At 43.1% G+C, this 17,823-nt stretch overlaps 2 protein-coding genes across 4 annotated transcripts in view; one reads left to right on the forward strand and one right to left on the reverse strand.

The window, feature by feature from the left end:
• Positions 1–5,205, forward strand: part of LOC125341720 (caspase-6) — a 28,494-nt gene extending 23,289 nt beyond the window's left edge. For all 3 annotated transcript variants that reach the window (XM_048333840.1, XM_048333841.1, XM_048333842.1), the window contains 4 exons: positions 291–367; positions 1,711–1,886; positions 3,769–3,925; positions 4,616–5,205. In XM_048333840.1, the coding sequence (XP_048189797.1) occupies positions 291–367; positions 1,711–1,886; positions 3,769–3,925; positions 4,616–4,857 (652 nt within the window). In that variant the 3' untranslated portion in view covers positions 4,858–5,205. The remainder of the gene's footprint in view (positions 1–290; positions 368–1,710; positions 1,887–3,768; positions 3,926–4,615) is intronic.
• Positions 5,206–5,829: 624 nt separating this feature from the next.
• Positions 5,830–17,823, reverse strand: part of Mcub (mitochondrial calcium uniporter dominant negative subunit beta) — a 34,508-nt gene continuing 22,514 nt past the window's right edge. The window contains exons 4-8 of the mRNA XM_048333845.1: positions 12,558–12,662; positions 10,238–10,398; positions 8,671–8,874; positions 7,555–7,671; positions 5,830–6,009 (exon numbers count right to left, since the gene is read on the reverse strand). Coding sequence (XP_048189802.1) covers positions 5,956–6,009; positions 7,555–7,671; positions 8,671–8,874; positions 10,238–10,398; positions 12,558–12,662 — 641 coding nt within the window. The 3' untranslated portion in view covers positions 5,830–5,955. The remainder of the gene's footprint in view (positions 6,010–7,554; positions 7,672–8,670; positions 8,875–10,237; positions 10,399–12,557; positions 12,663–17,823) is intronic.

Raw genomic sequence — 17,823 nt, forward strand, 5'->3', positions numbered from 1 at the left:
TTCCTTACCCAGTCCTGTTCAACGTGAGTAGGCTTTGCATCATCACTAACATATTTGCATAGTTAAATTACTCTCATTCAGGTTAAATTCTACTGTGGATGATCAAGGAAAACCATCACTTTCTTTTTTTGGGGGGGGAGGAAGGGCCTCTAAAAAAAGCATATATATATATATATATATATATATATATATATATATATGACATAAACGTGTATAACTTCCTCCAAAGTAAGGCTATTATACAAGTTGGAAAAAGTAAGGTAATGTTTCATTTAATGTATCATCACCAGGTTTTCAGATCTAGGCTTTGAAGTGAAATGCTTTGATGATCTTAAAGCAGAAGAACTTCTGCTTAAAATTCATGAGGGTAAGTAGTTTTTCATTTAAATGGTTCATCTTGCTCTGATGGGATTATTTTGTGGTATCCATAAAGACAGGCACAAGTTGTTCATTGTATGGCAAAACCAAAGTGTCCTAAGCTCAGGTTTGTAGGTCCTGGGCCTGGTTACCCATCAGATCTAGAGACGCTGGCAAAGTATCTCTCCAAAGTTTGAATTTACCATGCCACTAGTTTAGAGCTCGTTACTCTAGATGGGGTGAAATGACCTCTCATTTGGTTTTGTCTATAGTAAGGTCTAGCTAAGTAGCCCAGGCTGGCCTTATGTTCACAATCCTGCCTCAGCCTACAGAGTGCTGGGATTATAGGTATATGTCATTACTCCCTACCTGATAGGCTCATTTTTAAATTGACTCCTTTCTTACCCCTCTTACCACCCTCACCAGGTTTTTACTGGCTTCAAAATAACATTGGCATGTGTGTGTGTGTGTGTGTGTGTGTAACACACACATATATATATACAAATGAACATATACCATGTATATATGTATATATGTGTGCATATTTACATGTATCTTTTTACCACATCACTTTGTAGGAGGCATTTGATAACTTAGTGCTGATGCCGTGGGTTTTCAAATCAGTTGCTAATGGGCTGTTATCTACATAATTATTTTGAGGTTACGTCAGAGTTTTGGAGCCCAGTCTTGTCCTAATACTCTGTAGACACCCCAGGGAGGTGCGGCCCTTGCTGGAGTTTTGAGGGGCCGCATCTGGGTCTTTCCAGTCCGCTCTGGGGAAGCTCAGAGATACTTTATTGCCAACTAACTTGGATCCTTTTTTTTTAAATTAAATTTTATTGACAAGGTGTTGTGCAAAGGGGGTACAGTTACATAATAAGACAGTGAATACATTTCTTGTGATATCTTATACCCTCATTTTTCTTTCCCTTCCCTAGATCAGGTAGGCATATATACAATATCTAGTATGCCAAAATCATATACAGTGACCACATAGGGTATGCCACAGGAAATTCATCTAGAACTTTAAAGATAATGCCATTGGATCCTTTTTGTGTGCATGCGAGCATATGCCAGTACTAGGGCTTGAACTTAGGGCCACATGCTCTTGCTTGACTTTTTGCTCAAGTGTGGCACTTTGAGCTTTAATGATTCAGATATTTAAAGATCAGAGAGAGTTTGGTATAAGATTTTTAAAAGTTGCATTCATTGAAGTTTTGCATTTATTGAAGGGTAAAAAATGCTACCAGACCATACGGACGTATCTGTGTTCTAGCATTAGTAAATGGAATTTCTCTGCAGATAACAAGCCTTTGTTTTCATTTCTGTATGCATATTTGGGGACCTGCCTAGTATCAACTGCAAGCCACGCTGATGCCGACTGCTTTGTGTGTGTTTTCCTGAGCCACGGCGAAGGCAATCACATTTATGCTTATGACGCCAAGATTGAAATTCAGACATTAACGGGCTTGTTCAAAGGAGACAAATGTCAGAGCTTGGTTGGAAAACCCAAGATCTTTATCATTCAGGTAAGACTGATCATAATTATCAAAATCCATGGTTTGGTACTTGTGATGATAAAGCTTCAAAGTCTATTTCCACAATAATTTTCTCCAGCAATTAGAAAGGCCCTTTGTGAACCTTGGTCAATTAGAGTTGCATTTCCAGCTACTAGTGATAACCCTTGCTCTCCCCTCTGCCGGTATCTGTGCAAGCAGCATCTGGAGTGGCATTTGCAATGACAGGAACGAACCCAGGTGCTGCACTGGGTGTGCCACAGGCAGCAATGGGAACAGGGAGATGTCTGTGCAAGAGGACCATGCAAGGCAGCTTGTCAGGCTGCGTTGAAGTCTGTGGAACAAAGAGCATGCTGCATTGGAAATGACATAGGCAAAGAGACCAGTCTGAACCTACCCCACCCCTCTCCCCTGCCCCCAGAACCAAGATGGCTGCCTGCTAGCCTTAAGCAAAAAAGCTCAGCGCCTAGGCCCTGAGTTCAAGACCCATAACTGGCAAAAAAAAAAAAGTATATTATGGATATACTCTTTGGTATAAGATAATCTGGCATCTCAATAGAGATCTCTTTTTAAAATATTTTTTATTATTAAGGAGTTGTACAGAGGGGGCGGAATATGGCCTAGTGGCGAGTGCATGAGTGGCCTGGAGGATAGGAAATGGTACCACATTCTGCCCTAAAGCCATGGCAAGGGGTGTGTGGGGCTGAGGGGCAGCTATAAGGTAAGATTTCTGGTTTGGGCAAGTGCATGGAGTGTCCATGTTCTGTGCAGTTGGCGATGGAAGTCTAGAACCTACAACAGGTGTCCTGGTGGGCGGGAGAAGTAAACCAGGTGGGAGAAGTCATCAGGAAATGGTTGGTCATGTGAGTCACAGCAGTCGATGAGTTTACCCAAGTTAAAGGTAGCCTGAAAAGGGGTGTGCAAAATGTGAGAGACAGGACTTGGTTGTCTCAGAACTGCAGGCTGCGAGCCTGAGATGGTGTTAGCAGGGCCTCTCCATGGCTTTGCAGGCCATCTTGGCCTTCTGCCTTCACATGGTCTCCCTTTGTGCATTTCTCTCTCTCTCTCTCTCTCTCTCTCTCTCTCTCCATGCAAACTTAGAACCTTACTTTAAAGTGGGACCCAGAGGAGAACGGCACATCGAAGGCTTAGGCCAGGCAATGTCATCTTGACATCTGGAACTACTGCCTGATTTAAAATACTTAGATAATGCCATAGCTTTTAAAACACAGTAACTCCCAGTGCTATGATATGATTAGTAACACAAGAAAATTTACAACCGCAGTGGCTTTCTCCTTCTCTACAGAATACTTTTTTTTTTTAATCAACTGAAAGGAAACAGTCATGGAAACAGCTATTAGTCCCTTGTCAACCTGAATGCTTTCTGGGTTTCATTTTGTGGTGCTGCCAAATGAGCCCAGAGCTTGTGCTTGCATGCTAGGTAAGTGCTCTCTCTACCCCTCTGCCTTTCTGAGGTGGTTTGAACTCTGGGCCTGAGGCCCATCCCTGAGCTGGTGCCAAAGCACCAGGCCACTGCTGGCTTTTTCTGTGGTTCACTGGAGATAAGAGTCTCATGGACTTTTCTGCCTGTGCTGGCTTCAAACTTCGATTCTAAGATTTCAGCCTCCTGAGTAGGATTACAGGTGTGAGCCACCAGCGCCTGACCCTTTTTGAGTTTTGAGACAGGGTCTTACTACCTTTTTTGCCTGGGTTGGCCTTTCATTCCTACTTCCACCTCCCTAGTAGTTGGTATTATAGGCATGTGCCACCATTCCTGGCCTAGTACACTGTTTAACTGCTTGTTTCCTCTGATAACTGAGTTGAATTGAATTCCACATTCTCTACACAGTGGGAAGAAAACAGCAGGCAAAGAACTTTCCTCTTCCTTTCGTAGGCATGCCGGGGAAACCAGCACGATGTGCCTGTCATTCCTTTGGATGCCGTGGACAATCAGACAGACCGGCTAGACAACGTAACAGAGGTCGATGCGGCCTCGGTGTACACGCTGCCGGCTGGAGCCGACTTCCTCATGTGCTACTCGGTAGCCGAAGGTGAGTGGGTGTTTCCTGGCTGCTCCTGACTTCTCCTGGGAGTGAGCTGGGTCAAGTTTTTTGAGATTGAATCACCAAATAACAGAAAGTCCTAGACATAGAAGAGCTTTCTTTGATCACATGGCACAGAGATCAAAGTATAGAAAGAAAAAAAAAAAGCCAGGTGCCAGTGGCTCACACCTATAATACCAGATACTCAGGAGGCTGCAATCTGAGGATCATAGTTCAGAGCCAGCCTGGGCAGGAAAGTCTATGAGACTTAGCTCCAGAAAACCTCCTAAAACCAGATGTGGAGATGTGGCTCAAGTAGTAGAACGCAGGCCTTGAGCACAACTAAAGCTCAGGGACAGCGCCCAGACCCTGAGTTGAATGAAGCCCCAGGATAGGCACAAAACAAAAAATGTAGAAAAAGAATCATTTCTGCAACCTGTGCTGACTAAGTAACAATATTTAAATACTGCCACTGCTGTCAATTCCTGGTGACATGGCAGTCATGGGAAGTTGAGAAGTGTTTTGCTAAAAGAATATCTTGTTATAGTCACTGAAAATTCCCCTCTTCAGAATTTCCTCTCAGAAACAGAAGAAATTTCATTTCCCTCATGGATACATCTTCATCTTTTCCAGGGGTCTTTGAGAACCTGCACTTCTATAGAGATGAATTGTAATGCATCTCTCATTGTCCTGTTCTAGGGTACTACTCCCACCGAGAAACTGTGAATGGCTCCTGGTACATTCAGGATTTGTGTGAGCTGCTGGGGAAATACGGCTCATCTTTGGAGTTCACTGAGCTCCTCACGTTGGTGAACAGGAAGGTGTCCCAGCGCCGCGTGGACTTCTGCAAGGACCTGAGCGCCATCGGCAAGAAGCAGGTGCCATGCTTTGCCTCCATGCTCACCAAGAAGCTTCATTTCTTGCCCAAATCTAGGAAGTAGGGGCTGTTTGGTTTTATCTATTACCTTTTATACTGATACCAGGTTGAATCGCATATGACCCCGCGATTTTTACGTTTCCGGGTCAGGGTTTAATGCCTAGCAGCAAAGTGCCTTTTTTTTTAGTTCATGGCAAAAGGGTTTGAAACAAAGTCCTCAGGAAATACCATACATACCTATCTATAAGCATTTGTAGTGTTTTTTTAGTAAACTGAAAATATAAACAGTAAATATGTGCCTGACATAACTTCCATTTTTTAAACAGAATTTTGTTTTTCAACAGTTTCACAGATTAAGAATGAATCCTTTGAGATATTAAGAAATCATGTTTTATAAATTTTGTAATTCATATTCTTACTTGTGGACTTGTTTTTCTTGTCAAATGTTTTACTATTACTGTCTCATATACTAAATGATGATTCAAAGATCAGACTTTTTTTTTTGTCGGTTTTGGCTTGAACTCAGGGCCTGGGTGCTGTCCCTGAGCCTCTTTGTGCTCAAAGTTAGTGTTTTACCACTTGAGCCACAGTGCCACTCCCAGCTTTTGAGTGATTAATTGGAAATAAGAGTCTCAAGGAGACTTTTCTGCCTGGGCTGGCTTAGAACGGCAATCCTCAGATCTCAGCCTCCTGAGTAGCTAGGATTACAGATGTGAGGCACCAGTGCTTGGCTATATGACTCTATACTTCAAAACTTAATGTACAGTTTTATGGCATTCTGATGATAAAATATAGTACATGGTTATTCTTAGAAATCTGTCATGGTAATAGTTAAAAATCTGTCAGCATCAATTATAACTATACAGTTACTACATTTTTTTTTAAGTTAAGATTATTCGAAGCACTTCCTGGCATGAGTTTTGGTCAGGGATGGGCTGGAAGTCTAGCCAGCAGGCACTCCTTTGCTGGGAGCCCACAGGCCCTGTGTAACATCCAAGTCAGGCAAGCCCACAAACCAAGAGCCTCGCATGACAACTTCTCAGAAGACTTCTGTTTTCTGCAGATTTATTAACTCAAGTATGAAACCCCAAAATGTCTCGTTTTTAAATTACAAATTAATACATACAGGAGAAATCCATTGGTGCTTTAAAGGGTGAGAAACTCAGTGAATTTTCCAAGAGAGTGCATGGCGGACCTGGTCCAGGGATTCCATAGCCTGTCATGGGAAAAAGAAAATGCACTGTGATCTGACAGAATAGGGGAAAATGCCAAAATTAATTTTGTGAGGTTACTTTTTTCTTTTGACTGTACTGAAGCCCTAGTAAGCACTCTACACTTAAAAACCAAAAACCAAAACAACAACAAAAACGTATCTCCTTCATCACAATGTTTCTTCAGCTCTTTATTTTTTTCTGGTGGTGGTGCTTGCACTCAAGGCCTGAGCCCTGTCTGAGTTCTTTTGCTCAAGGCTAGCACTCTACCACTTTGAGCCACAGTGCCACTTCCAGTATTCCAGTGGAGTCTTACAAGCCAGGTACCAGTAGCTCATGCCTGTAATCCTTTCCTGCCCAGGCTGGCTTTGAACCATGATCCTCATATCTCAACCTCCTGAGTTCCTAGGATTACAGGCATGAGCCACCAGCACCCTGAACAGCTCATAATCTTAACCTCATAACCTACCAGCTTCCATTTTTTCTAGCTAGTTGATTGCCTTGATAAAAGTGCATAGATTGAAAATAACACCCTGTGAAGTAACATTCCTTAAGAGAAACCACAAAGTACAATTGTAGTTTTCTTAGGAAACCATTATGTATGTTTTTAATTTCAGGGAGGAGATATACCTCCCCTGCCCCCCAAGACTGGTGGTGTGCCACTTGAGCTACCTACTTCCATTTCCTTCAATTGTTTTTGTAACAAAATTTTGTATTAAAAAAGAAGCTAAGTGTGGTAGTATATACCTGCAATATCAGCACATTGGAGGCCAAGGATTTCAAGGTGAGGCCATGGTAGCACTGTACCCTCAAAAAACCCAAAGGATAAAAATTATGTCCCATGCTGAGAAATAATCTGAACCAAGTATACTGAGAGGCCAGGAGCAAAGTTGCCTAAGAAGCAGACTGTGAGTTTTTTCAAAGCCACTTGATGGGCTTGAAGCTACGTCTCTTGGGTTCACCATGGGTCTCTCACTTCCGACCAGTGCATGCCTCGTTAAGTGATGCTAAGAACTTGTTTCCTTAAGGCCCACCACCACAGGGCTTGCCTCCCTAAAATTCCACTTTCTCTTTGCTTGCAAACAGGTTTCTGTTGCAAATATGCATCGTACTAGCACAAATAGAGACATCTGTGTACACACTGAAACCATGAGAGCCTCTTGGGGTATGGTGGCTCATATGCAAGGAAGCATAAGCCTTTGCATAAAGCAATGACCCATCTCAAAAATAAGCAATGCAAAAAGGGCTGGTAGCATGGCTCAAAAGGTAGAGCACCTACCTAGCAAGCATGATGCCCTGTGTTTAAACCCAATACCACCAAAAACAAACCCAGGAACAAAACCCCCCAAAAGCTACGGTGATACCAGAGTACAAAATACAGTAACAGTAGTCTATGAAACTACTATGAGATATTTCAACAACTTTGCTCACTAATCCCAAAACACATGGAAAACCTTCCATGGTGATTCAGCCATTGCCTTATTTTCCCACACCAAGCTCTGGCTCTAGACAAAACCTGCTGTAAGATGTGCTCGCAGGAGAGGTGATACCTTTGCCAGGTCTTCTTTCAGCCTGTTGTACTGCTCCACGTCAAAATGCTTCTGTTGTGATTTCTTGTGGAAGAACTGAAGAAACTGCCTACTCCGCACAGATGTGTAAGTGTAATTCTAAAGCAGGAAAAAAAACCCAACATGGTATGAACGAACATTCTGCCTCTGAGAAAGGCACTCTACCAAGAGAACAGAAACTGGCACAACTTCATCATTGAGTCTTCTCTGAGATCGGCTGCTCCTTCTAAGAGCAAGCAAGCTGAGAAAAGAAAATTGCATGTAGTGGCAAAAAAAGGAAAAAAATGGAGATGTTTTGATAAAACCACCATGAGCAAAAGCTAAAGTTATAGGGTGTTTTTCAACACAAATTCAATGTTAAAGTGTGTGTGTGTGTGTGTGTGTGCGCGCGCATGCGCGCGCACAGGCATGCCAGTAGTGGGGCTTGAACTCAGGGCCTCATACTCTCACTTGGCTGTTTTTGCTCAAGGCTGGTGCTCTACCATTTGAGCCATGCCTCCAATTTTTTTGCTGGTTATTTGGAGGTAAGAATCTCTTGCATTTCACTACCAGGGCTTGTTTCAAACATTAATCCTGAGATCTCAGCTTTATGAGGAGCTAGGATTATCAGTGTGAGACACAATACCTGGCTTTTGAAGTTACTTAGAACAATGAAAACATAAATGTGACAGATTGGTCAAAATGGATTCACCCATCTAGGTTATATATGATTTCCCTGAGCTATAAAAATTCTTCAGCCTTGTGAACAATAATAATATGCCGGGCTGGGAATGTGGTTAGTGTTAGAGTGCTTGCCTAGCATGCATGAAGCCATGAGTTCAATTCCTCAGTACTGCATTCATAGAAAAAGTCAAAAGTAGCACTGTGGTTCAAGTGGTAGAGTGCTACCCTCGAACTAAAGAAGCTGAGGGACAGTTCCCAGGCCTTGAGTTCAAGCCCCAAGACTGGCATATCCCCGCCCCCACAATAATAATGGTAATATGACAACTTTATGAAAACTTGGCCAGCAGTAACTAACTAAAAAGGTTTATTGCTTTTCACTTGAGCTGGACAAGGTGGTCTTTACAAAGATAGTCTCACCCCTTTTCAACTACTCACCTGTCGGGTGGTTATAAAGTATGCAAAAAAGACCATGGAATTTGCAAATGTGAGGAAGTATGTAACTGGTTCCATGATATCCCAGGAGTACACCCACCAGGTGAGCCAGGCCAGAGCCCCGCCCTGCACGGAGAGCAGAGCTAAGCCAGCCCACAGGAGGCCGTTGGTTCTGGCTTCCGACTGAGCTTCGATATTAGCTTTCACCTGGGGGAGGAAGAGCACTTCATTCAAGTTACAAGCACACCAACGAGGGCAAGAAGAAAAGCAGCATTTGAACCAATGCACACTGTGGTGCATTGGATCAAATGTTGCTTAAAGAGATCAGGCATATGAAGAAATAATCTGATTCCTCATTTCCAAATCAGTTCATTAGAAAAATCGTAATAACGCTAAATACTATAAAGAAAGGTGTCTAATGAGAAACACAGAAGTCATTCTCGGAAAACTAACTAGAACCATAGGCCTGCTTTCTTTGACCCAGCAGTACCACTTCCGGATCCCATCCAACAGGCACACCTGTACACACACAGACAACTATTTACAGGTTCTCTTTTGTTGTTGTTGATTGTGGGGCTTGAACTCAGGGTATGGGCGCTGTCTCTGAGCTTTTCTGCTCAAGACTAGGGCAGCCACAGTGTCACTTCTGGCTTTTGAGTAGTTAAGTAGAGATAGGAGTCTCAAGGGGACTTTCCTGCACGGGCTGGATTTGAACTGTGATCCTCAGATCTCAGCCTCCTGAGTAGCGCAGATTATAGGTGTGAGCCACCAGCACCTGGCCCAGGTTCAAGAGACAATCACATAGTATCAGGACATCCTACTGTAACAAGGAAGCTGTACCTAGCAAGGGGAAAGAGAAGAATATCTGCAGACAGAGTGACTCCGGGTGTGGGAACATACCAACTGGAGCAACTGGACAAGAGGAGATCCACTGGGCATCTTTGTAGATAAGTTTTAAGCTTTAATCCAAATGAGTAAATCACCCAGAAAAATAAAACAAGTCCTTCTCTCTGCCAGGCCCTTAAATTCCCTTAGAGATAATCACTATTAAAAGTTGCTTAGATCTCCAGAAACTACCATTCTGTAGAAAGATATACCTCACCTGTAAATAAACCAACCTTGGCCTGGAACCTGGGGTGTGGTGGCACATGCCTGTAATTCCAGCCCACACTTGGGAGGCTGAGGCAGAAGGATCACCAGTTAGAAGCTAGCCCAAAACTAATTAGACCTTATCTCAACAAATCAGTCCCCACCACCACCAAAAAAAAATCGCAGTAGGATTATAGGCTTAAATCAGAACTCGTATCACATCCCCCAAAGAACTGGAAGTTAATTTTCCCATTCCTGCTGGGATTCTGATTTACAGAGACACTCTCAGCTCTGGAGTCAGACTCCCTGAGTCATGTGAGTTAAGTTCTCCATGTCTTTGTTCCATTTTCCCTGCCACCTCAGTTCCTCGTGAGAACTGAACTCGCAGACTTAGGAGAGGGGGAATGGCCCGGAACAGTCTAGGTAAGGCGCCCTCAGGAAGCATTACTTTCCAAATGGACCAACTGGGAAGTGGCCCCACCTGCTCCAGGGGCCGCAGCTGCTCCTGCAGGAGGTCGATTTTCTCCAACAAATGGTGCTCCCTTTTCTTCTGAAACTCTTCTAAGTGCAACACTGTGAACAGTCTGTGGACCAGAAACTTCACGTTTTCCAGTTCTGCCATGTGCTCATGACTGGCTTTTTCTGAGGAGAGACCGGGGAAACAGAAGCAGTCACCACACTTGGTTTCCTCCAGAGAAGTCAGAACATGCTGAGTCCTAGTGCCTATCACTCGAGCACATCGTGGGGATGCTTGAGTTAGTCTGGCCTCCAGCTCCTGAGCCCACAAGGGCAATCTGTAGTGATCAGTTTATGGCCAACAGGCATAAGACTGGGTGTTGGCCTTGTCTTATGATTGACAGTAGATGGAGGGAAAGCTAGGGGAGTGTCCACTGGCCAGGATGTAGGCCATTTCCTCTCCTCCTTCCACCCCAGAGCTGAGCTCATCCTCAGGTCCCGCCTCGTAGCTCCACCTTTCCAACAATTATTTCAGAATCCGTCAAGGATGGTAGAGAGTATGCAGTCACAAAAACACATTTGAAAAGTAGTCTGGATATGTTCTTCTAACAAGGGAGTCACAACAAGATGTAGATCTGAAAAGGAATTCATACATACTGTCTACATTGTATCTACCTCCCCCTCCCCAGGAAGCCACTTGGGCACAGGATTTTGAGCTATGGGAAATGGAGAAGCAGGTTGAGGAAAAGCGCTCTGACCTCCCTCATTCTGCCTACAATTATGGCATACATGGACAAAGATCTCCGTTCTCTACCAAAGGAAAATGATTTTAGATCCTTACAGTTTGGAAATGACATCTTATTGGCTTGTTTTGTTGCTGTTGTTTGTTTGGGTGCTGGTCCTGAGGTCTCGGCTTAGGGCCTGGGCACTGCCCCTGAGCTTTTTTGCTCAAGGCTAGCAATGCTCTTATCATTGGAGCCACAGCTCTACTTCTGGGTTTTTGGAGTTAATTGGAGATTAGAGTCTCACAGACTTTCCTGTTTGGGCTGGCTTCAAACTGCAACCCTCAGCTCTCAGCATCTTGAGTAGCTAGCTGAGTAGTTAGTCTGCTGGCTTGTTTATTTTTTTTAATTTTTAATTTACTATGAAGCAGATCTATTTTACCTTCACCTCATTTTCTGTCCATATATATTACTTGGCTGGTTGGTTTGCAGTAGTTAGGAATGAACCCAGGGCATGTACAAACTAGGCGGTACTCTAATCCCTGAGTTACAATCTCCAGCCCCCATAGCATTAGTACTAGTTTGCCTACAACCAATCATAAGAGGTCAAACTGTGGCGTTTTCAGAAAGTTGAATTTTGGAGCATTTCAGATTTAAGAGTTTTCAGACTAGGATGCGCAAGCTTAGCTTACAATGAAAGCTAGGGCTTCCAGTTTCTAACGTGGCATGCTAAGGAGCTTGGAAGTCCTTAGTTCATCCCAACAACAAACAGAAAGCTGAGCAAACTGGAAGACATACCTTAGACCCATAGGAGAAATGAGATCAAGGGAGCAAACTACATTTCCCCTCCCCCCCGATATGAAGAGAGAGGTAGCTACAGAGCATTGCCACTTGCTGGAACAGACCGCCACAGCAGCGACCTGCAAGGTTTGGTATGTGAACAGGAACACTTGAACTTGACAAGTAACTAGGAGCCTCAATGTGGTGATTCAAGATTTTTTCAAACTCTGGGATCCTCAGATCTCAGCCTCCCAAGTAGCTAGGATTATAGGCATGAGCCACCACTGCCAGCTAGTTTTGTGAATTTTACCTCTAAAAGTCTTCATAGTAAAAAGCTAAGAGAAACAGCCCAGATGTTCTGTAGTAGGTGAATGGATACCAAAAAAATGTGGTACTTACGGAATTTCACACAGCCATTAGAAAGAATATGATGTCATTTGCAGGGAAATGAATGGACCTACAACAAATCATTTTATGTGAGGAAAGGCGAGCCCAGAGAGACAAACTGCTCCTGTTTCTCTCATATGTGGAAGTTACATCTAATATACACCGGAATATGATAAATTATACAGAACTCTAGGCACAGTGAGACCAAAGGAGGATACTCTTAGGAGAGGCACACAAAGGCACAATGCCTATGTACCTCTGATCATATATGGTAATATTTATCGAAATGAACTCCAGAAGGGAAAATAAAAACCTAAGAGAAAACCTCCCTCCTGCTTCCAGGAGGGGAAAGGGGCCACTGTGGAATACTTCTGAGATCACCTCTCCACCAGGCCTCTGTAAAAGCCCTGCAGCAAACGACAAAAGTGAACACAGCTGCAGAGCTGCGTTCCTTACCTTTCTTCGGACACTTCACATCGTATGCTACTTTGTTAATGATGAGTTTAAAATCTTCCATGAGTAAAACATCCATGAAAGTTGAAACTGGAATCGCACTGCCATCTGAAAGAAAACATTGCAAAAACATGTCCTCGCTTTAAAATAATGATGACTTGCCAACCCAGTGAAAATTGCCAGGCACCAGGGAGGGCCTGGGGCCTCACACCTGTAATCCTAGCTACTCGGAAGCTAAGATCAAGACAATTATGGTTCCAATTAGGAACTGTAGTAACCAAGCTGGAGACATGGCTCAAGAGGTAGAGTATTTGTCTAGCAGGTGGGAGGCCCTGGGTTCAAATTCTACTATTGCCTATAAGATAAACAAAATCAGCTTTTCAGTGGCTGTGGTATAGCTTATGCTTATAATCCTACTCAGGAGGATGAGATCTGAGGATTGTGGTTTGAAGCCAGCCCAGGCAGAAAAGTCCTTGAGACCCTTATCTCCAGTTAATCAGCAAAAGGCCCGAAGTGGAGGTGGGCTCGAGTGGTAGAGCAGCAGCTTTGAGTGGAAAACAAAATCATGCAAGAGCACGAGGCGCTGAGATCAAGCCCCAGTACTGGTATGCACATGCACGTGTGCGCACACACACACATACACACAGGAAAAAGAATCCTAGTAGCCAAAGAACATCACAAAGTACAGCTCCTGGTTGTACACTGGTTCACTCACTTCCTAGCTTTAGAGTATATAAGTTTTTGAAAAACCCCAAGGAGGTAAAGCGGTGCGGATAAAAAGGAATATAGCTTAGATTAAAACCCCTTTGTACACGAAAGATAATTTCAAAAGGTGTTAATGAACATCACTAAGACTAAAAAGTAAATTTCTATTTGTGTAGTTTATTTCTTGGGCATGGAGAGAGGTAGGAGAGATTTCTAATAGCAACTTGTAATATCCCAGCAATTAAAAATTCTGTGATGTCCTAAATTTAATTACAGGAGCCAGAGGGTAGAGAGGGGGAGCGATCATCCATTAGCTGCTAACAGGATTTCTCTGTTCCTGACTGTACTGAAGCTCGCACTTGATCCACCACCGGTCACACATGGCCGTGGCGGTACCCGCAGCCAGCGTAGCTTCGACGTACACGGCTTACCCTGTCTGCCAATTTCTCAGTGCAAACAAAATTCTTTAAGTCTGGGCTAAGCAGACATTTTTTTTCTGAGCTGCCATCTAGCTCTGCTGCTGGGAGTTGTAGCAGCATGTCCCGGGCAAGATCATCAGCCCTTCTAGTGAAATGACGCACTCTCGAGAGCTTTGGTTTTGCCCTAGGAACATTTGAGAAAACAATCTCTTAGAAAATGTCACACACACACACACACACTCACACACACACACACACACACACACACAATGGAATTTTACTCATTAGGAAGATTCTGCCATTTGCTGGGAAATGGGTGATTCTGGAAAAAAAATTGTCAGACTCAGAGAAATAAAAGAGACATGCTTTCCCTCATATGTGGAAGTTAGATCTAAATTATAAATAAAAGAAAAGATCATATGCATATATGCCCAACGTGTTAACTAAAACATGATATATGCGGAGAGGGTTCCAATGGTGGAACTCCTTTGAACAGTGAACTTACAGTTTAACAAAATGAGAATCAGGAAGCTGGAATATGTGTGGTCAGGGTGAGGGTAAGGCCAAGGGGAGGGGGGAGAAAAATGGAAGGGGAAAGGTGGGCAAATGCAGTCATAATATTCAATGTGTATATGCAAAATGGAACTAGGTAAGTTGAGGGATGGGAGGGGTTGGAAGAGATGGGGAATGATGGAAGGGATGACACTGATCAAGTTGCATTGCACTCACGCACAGAAATGTTGAACTGAAACCCCTTTGTAAAACTACTTAAGCATAATAAAAAATAAGAAGGAAAAGAATCTTAATTTTTTCAAGTACAACATGATTTTTGTATACAGCTTCTGATATAGCCTACTTCTGGCTTTTGTTTTGAACAAAATTACAAAGTAACCCAGGTATTAAGAAGACAAACTCAAGCCAGCGCTGGTGGCTCACGCCTGAAATCCTAGCTACCCAGGAGGCTGAGATTTGAGGATCAAGGTTCAAAGCCAGCCCAGGCAGGAAAGTCCATACGACTCTTATCTCCAATTAACCACTAGAAAAACAGAAGTGGAGCTGTGGCTCAAAATGGTAGAGTATTAGCCTTGAGCAAAAAGAGCTCAGGGACAGCACCAGGACCCTGAGTTCAAGCCCCACAACCAACAATAACAAAAATAACAACAAAAAGGCAAACCCACTGGATAACCAGTAGAAAACTAGTGCGGGCTGGAGTTTTCCTTATCTGAGTTCTGTTCAGAGCAGTCCACCTGCAGTTGTGTATTTTGTCTAGTCAGGTGTTTGCTCAGCTGTGGTTCAACCACGTTCTCCAGCTGTGGTATGGGAACTGGTTGCTGCTGCCATCTGTCAAGTCTGCACCTGGCTCTGACTCTATAGAGTCTGGCTGTTTGGGTTTCTGCTCATCAGCTGGGGTGAGATCATTTTCCCAAGAATTGCCAAACAATTCAACCCACACAGTGGGAAAAACAAATTCTGACAGCTCAGAACACTTTTGAAGCCCAAATTAAACCCAAACAAATGTCACCCACAGAATCTCTTTCTCTCTGTCTGTCATGGGGCTTGAAGTCAGGGTCTGGGCTCCATCTCTGAGCTCTTTTTTGCTCAAATCTAAGCACTTTATCACTTTGAGCCACAGCGTCATCTCCAGCTTTTGAGTAGTAAATTGGAGGTAAGAGACTCACAGGGACTTTTCTGCCCAGGCTGGATTCAAACTGTGATCCTCAGATCTAGTATTATAGGTGTGGGCCACCAGAGCCACAGTCTCTTTAAAGTTAACAACAACAACAAAAAATCTGGGTGCTGATGGCTCACACCTGTAATCCTAGCTACTAGGAGGCTGAGATCTGAGGATTCTGGTTAAAACCAGCCCAAAGAGGAAAGTCCATGAGACTCTCACCTCTAATTAATCACAGAAAAAGCCACAAGTGGCACTGTAGTTCAAGAGGTAGAGTGCTACCTCTGAGTAAAAGTTGCTCAGAGTTCAAACCCCAGGATGAAAAAAAAATTGTGATACTTATACACAATGGAATTTTACATAGCCATTAGAAAGCATAATATTCTGTCATTTGCAGGGAAATGGATGGACCCGGTTCAAATCATGTTAAGTGAGGTAAGCCAAGCTCAGACTAATGGCACATGTTTTCTCTCATATGCAGAAGCTGGACCTAAAATACACTGGGACATGATAAATTACACAGGACTCTAAGCAGTCACTCATGGTGAGACCAAAGGAGGACACTCTTATGAGAGGAACACAGAGGCACAGTACCTATGGCACTGTCGCTCAAGTGGCAGAGTGCTAGCCTCGAGCACAAAGAAGCCAGGGACAGTGCTCAAGCCCCAGTTCAAGCCTCAGGACTGGCAAAAAACAAAAAACAAAAAACAAAAAAAACTCCAGGAAATGGAAACACCACCACCACCAAGATAAAAACAGCAACACACCTATCATTTTATCTGACTCTCCTCATGCCATTTAAATTTTACATAAAATGACTTCAAATCTGCTTCTTAAAATACTACTATAAAAAGCAAGCAGCTACTGGGCACTGGCAGTTTACGCCTGCAATCGTAGCCACTCAGGAGGCTGAGAGGTAAGAATGGAGGTTGGAACCCCACCCACACTGAAAAGTCCTGAGACTCCAATTAACTAACAAAAAGCTAGAAGTAGCGTCATGGCTCAAGTAGTTGAACACCAGCCTTGAGCAAAAAATCTAAGCCAAAGAATGAGGTCCTGAGATCAAGCCCCAGTACCAGCACAAAAAGAAAATATAATAAAAAGAAGTAAATATGGTTGAAATATATTATCCTTTATACAAAAATATGAATCAGCAAAAGTGGACATGAAACACTGTAAAGCAGCTATCATGCTAAATTTTTCATGTATTCTTCGGCAAGTATCTGCTTACACCTGCAGTAAAATGGACTCAATGTCAGTTCTTAGGAAAAGGTGTTACCTCAAGTGACTCAACATCAGACTAAACAGACTGTTTACTTAAAATCTTAGGGAAAAGTTTCTTCGACTTACCTACTCTCTTGCTTTGCATTGTGTGTTTGCAAAGCTGTTCAATCTTTTGGAAAAAGCAAGATGCCCTTATTTTAGTCATTTAACTAATACTTTCTGTGAACATACCCTTTCTAGTGCTGACCTGTGACCTGCCTGCTTTCTCTAAATCACTCAGAATGTATGACTTATGGCTTTCTTGTATTTATTTACTGGTTTTGTTTTTTGTTTTTTGGGTGGTGGAGCTTGAACTCAGGGCCTGGGCACTGTCCCTGAGCTTTTTTGCTCAAGACTAGCGCTCTACCACTTTGAGCCACAGCTCCACTTCCAGCATTCTGGTGTTAATTAGAGATAAGAGCCTCATGGACTTTACTGCCTGGGTGGTTTCAAACCATGATCCTCAAAGCTCAGCCTCCTGAGTAGCTAGAATTACAGCGTGAGCCACCAGCACCTGGATATTTATTGCTTTTTACTTGTTGTGTTCTCCCATTACTTCTTCCTCCTAAAATGTAGGTTCCATGGGGCAGAAGACTGTAACTGTTTTGTTCCTTGGTCATTTCCTTAGCAAAGGGCCTGGCATGTGTTAGATGCTTCAGAAATACTTGTTGGATGAACTAATTCTTTAATCTCCAATTTCCAACTTCTGTATCTATCTCCAAATTGGTTCTGAACATGGATAAGAAAAATATTTTCAAAACTGCAACAGTAATGATTAACTTTTAAGTTGATACTGTGCATTTAATATTACAGGAAAAATGGTAACGTTAACTTATTTTTATCAGGTAGCCCCCTCTGAATGTTGGCCTGAAATGAGTAATTCTTCATTCTGTTTTAGGGGATAATTGGTTTCAGACCATGGAAACTAAGAAGTCATATCCTCAATGGGTTGTAACGTCTAAATTATTCATCACCTCTAATCTTTTCCCCTCCCAGTATGGGGCTTGAACTTAGGGCCTAGAGCTCTTGCTGGGCTGTCTTAGTAGCTAGTGCTCTACCACTTGAGTCCTGTTCTTTGCTGGCTCATTGGAGAGAGTCTCTTGGACTTTTCTGCCTGGGCTGGCTTCAAACACAGTCCTCTAGATCTCAACCTCCTAAGTAGATATGATTATAGGCATGAGCCAGCGGTGCCAAACTAATCGCCTCTGTT

Source organism: Perognathus longimembris, chromosome 24, assembly GCF_023159225.1.
Source record: "Perognathus longimembris pacificus isolate PPM17 chromosome 24, ASM2315922v1, whole genome shotgun sequence".
Classification (NCBI taxonomy): domain Eukaryota; kingdom Metazoa; phylum Chordata; class Mammalia; order Rodentia; family Heteromyidae; genus Perognathus; species Perognathus longimembris.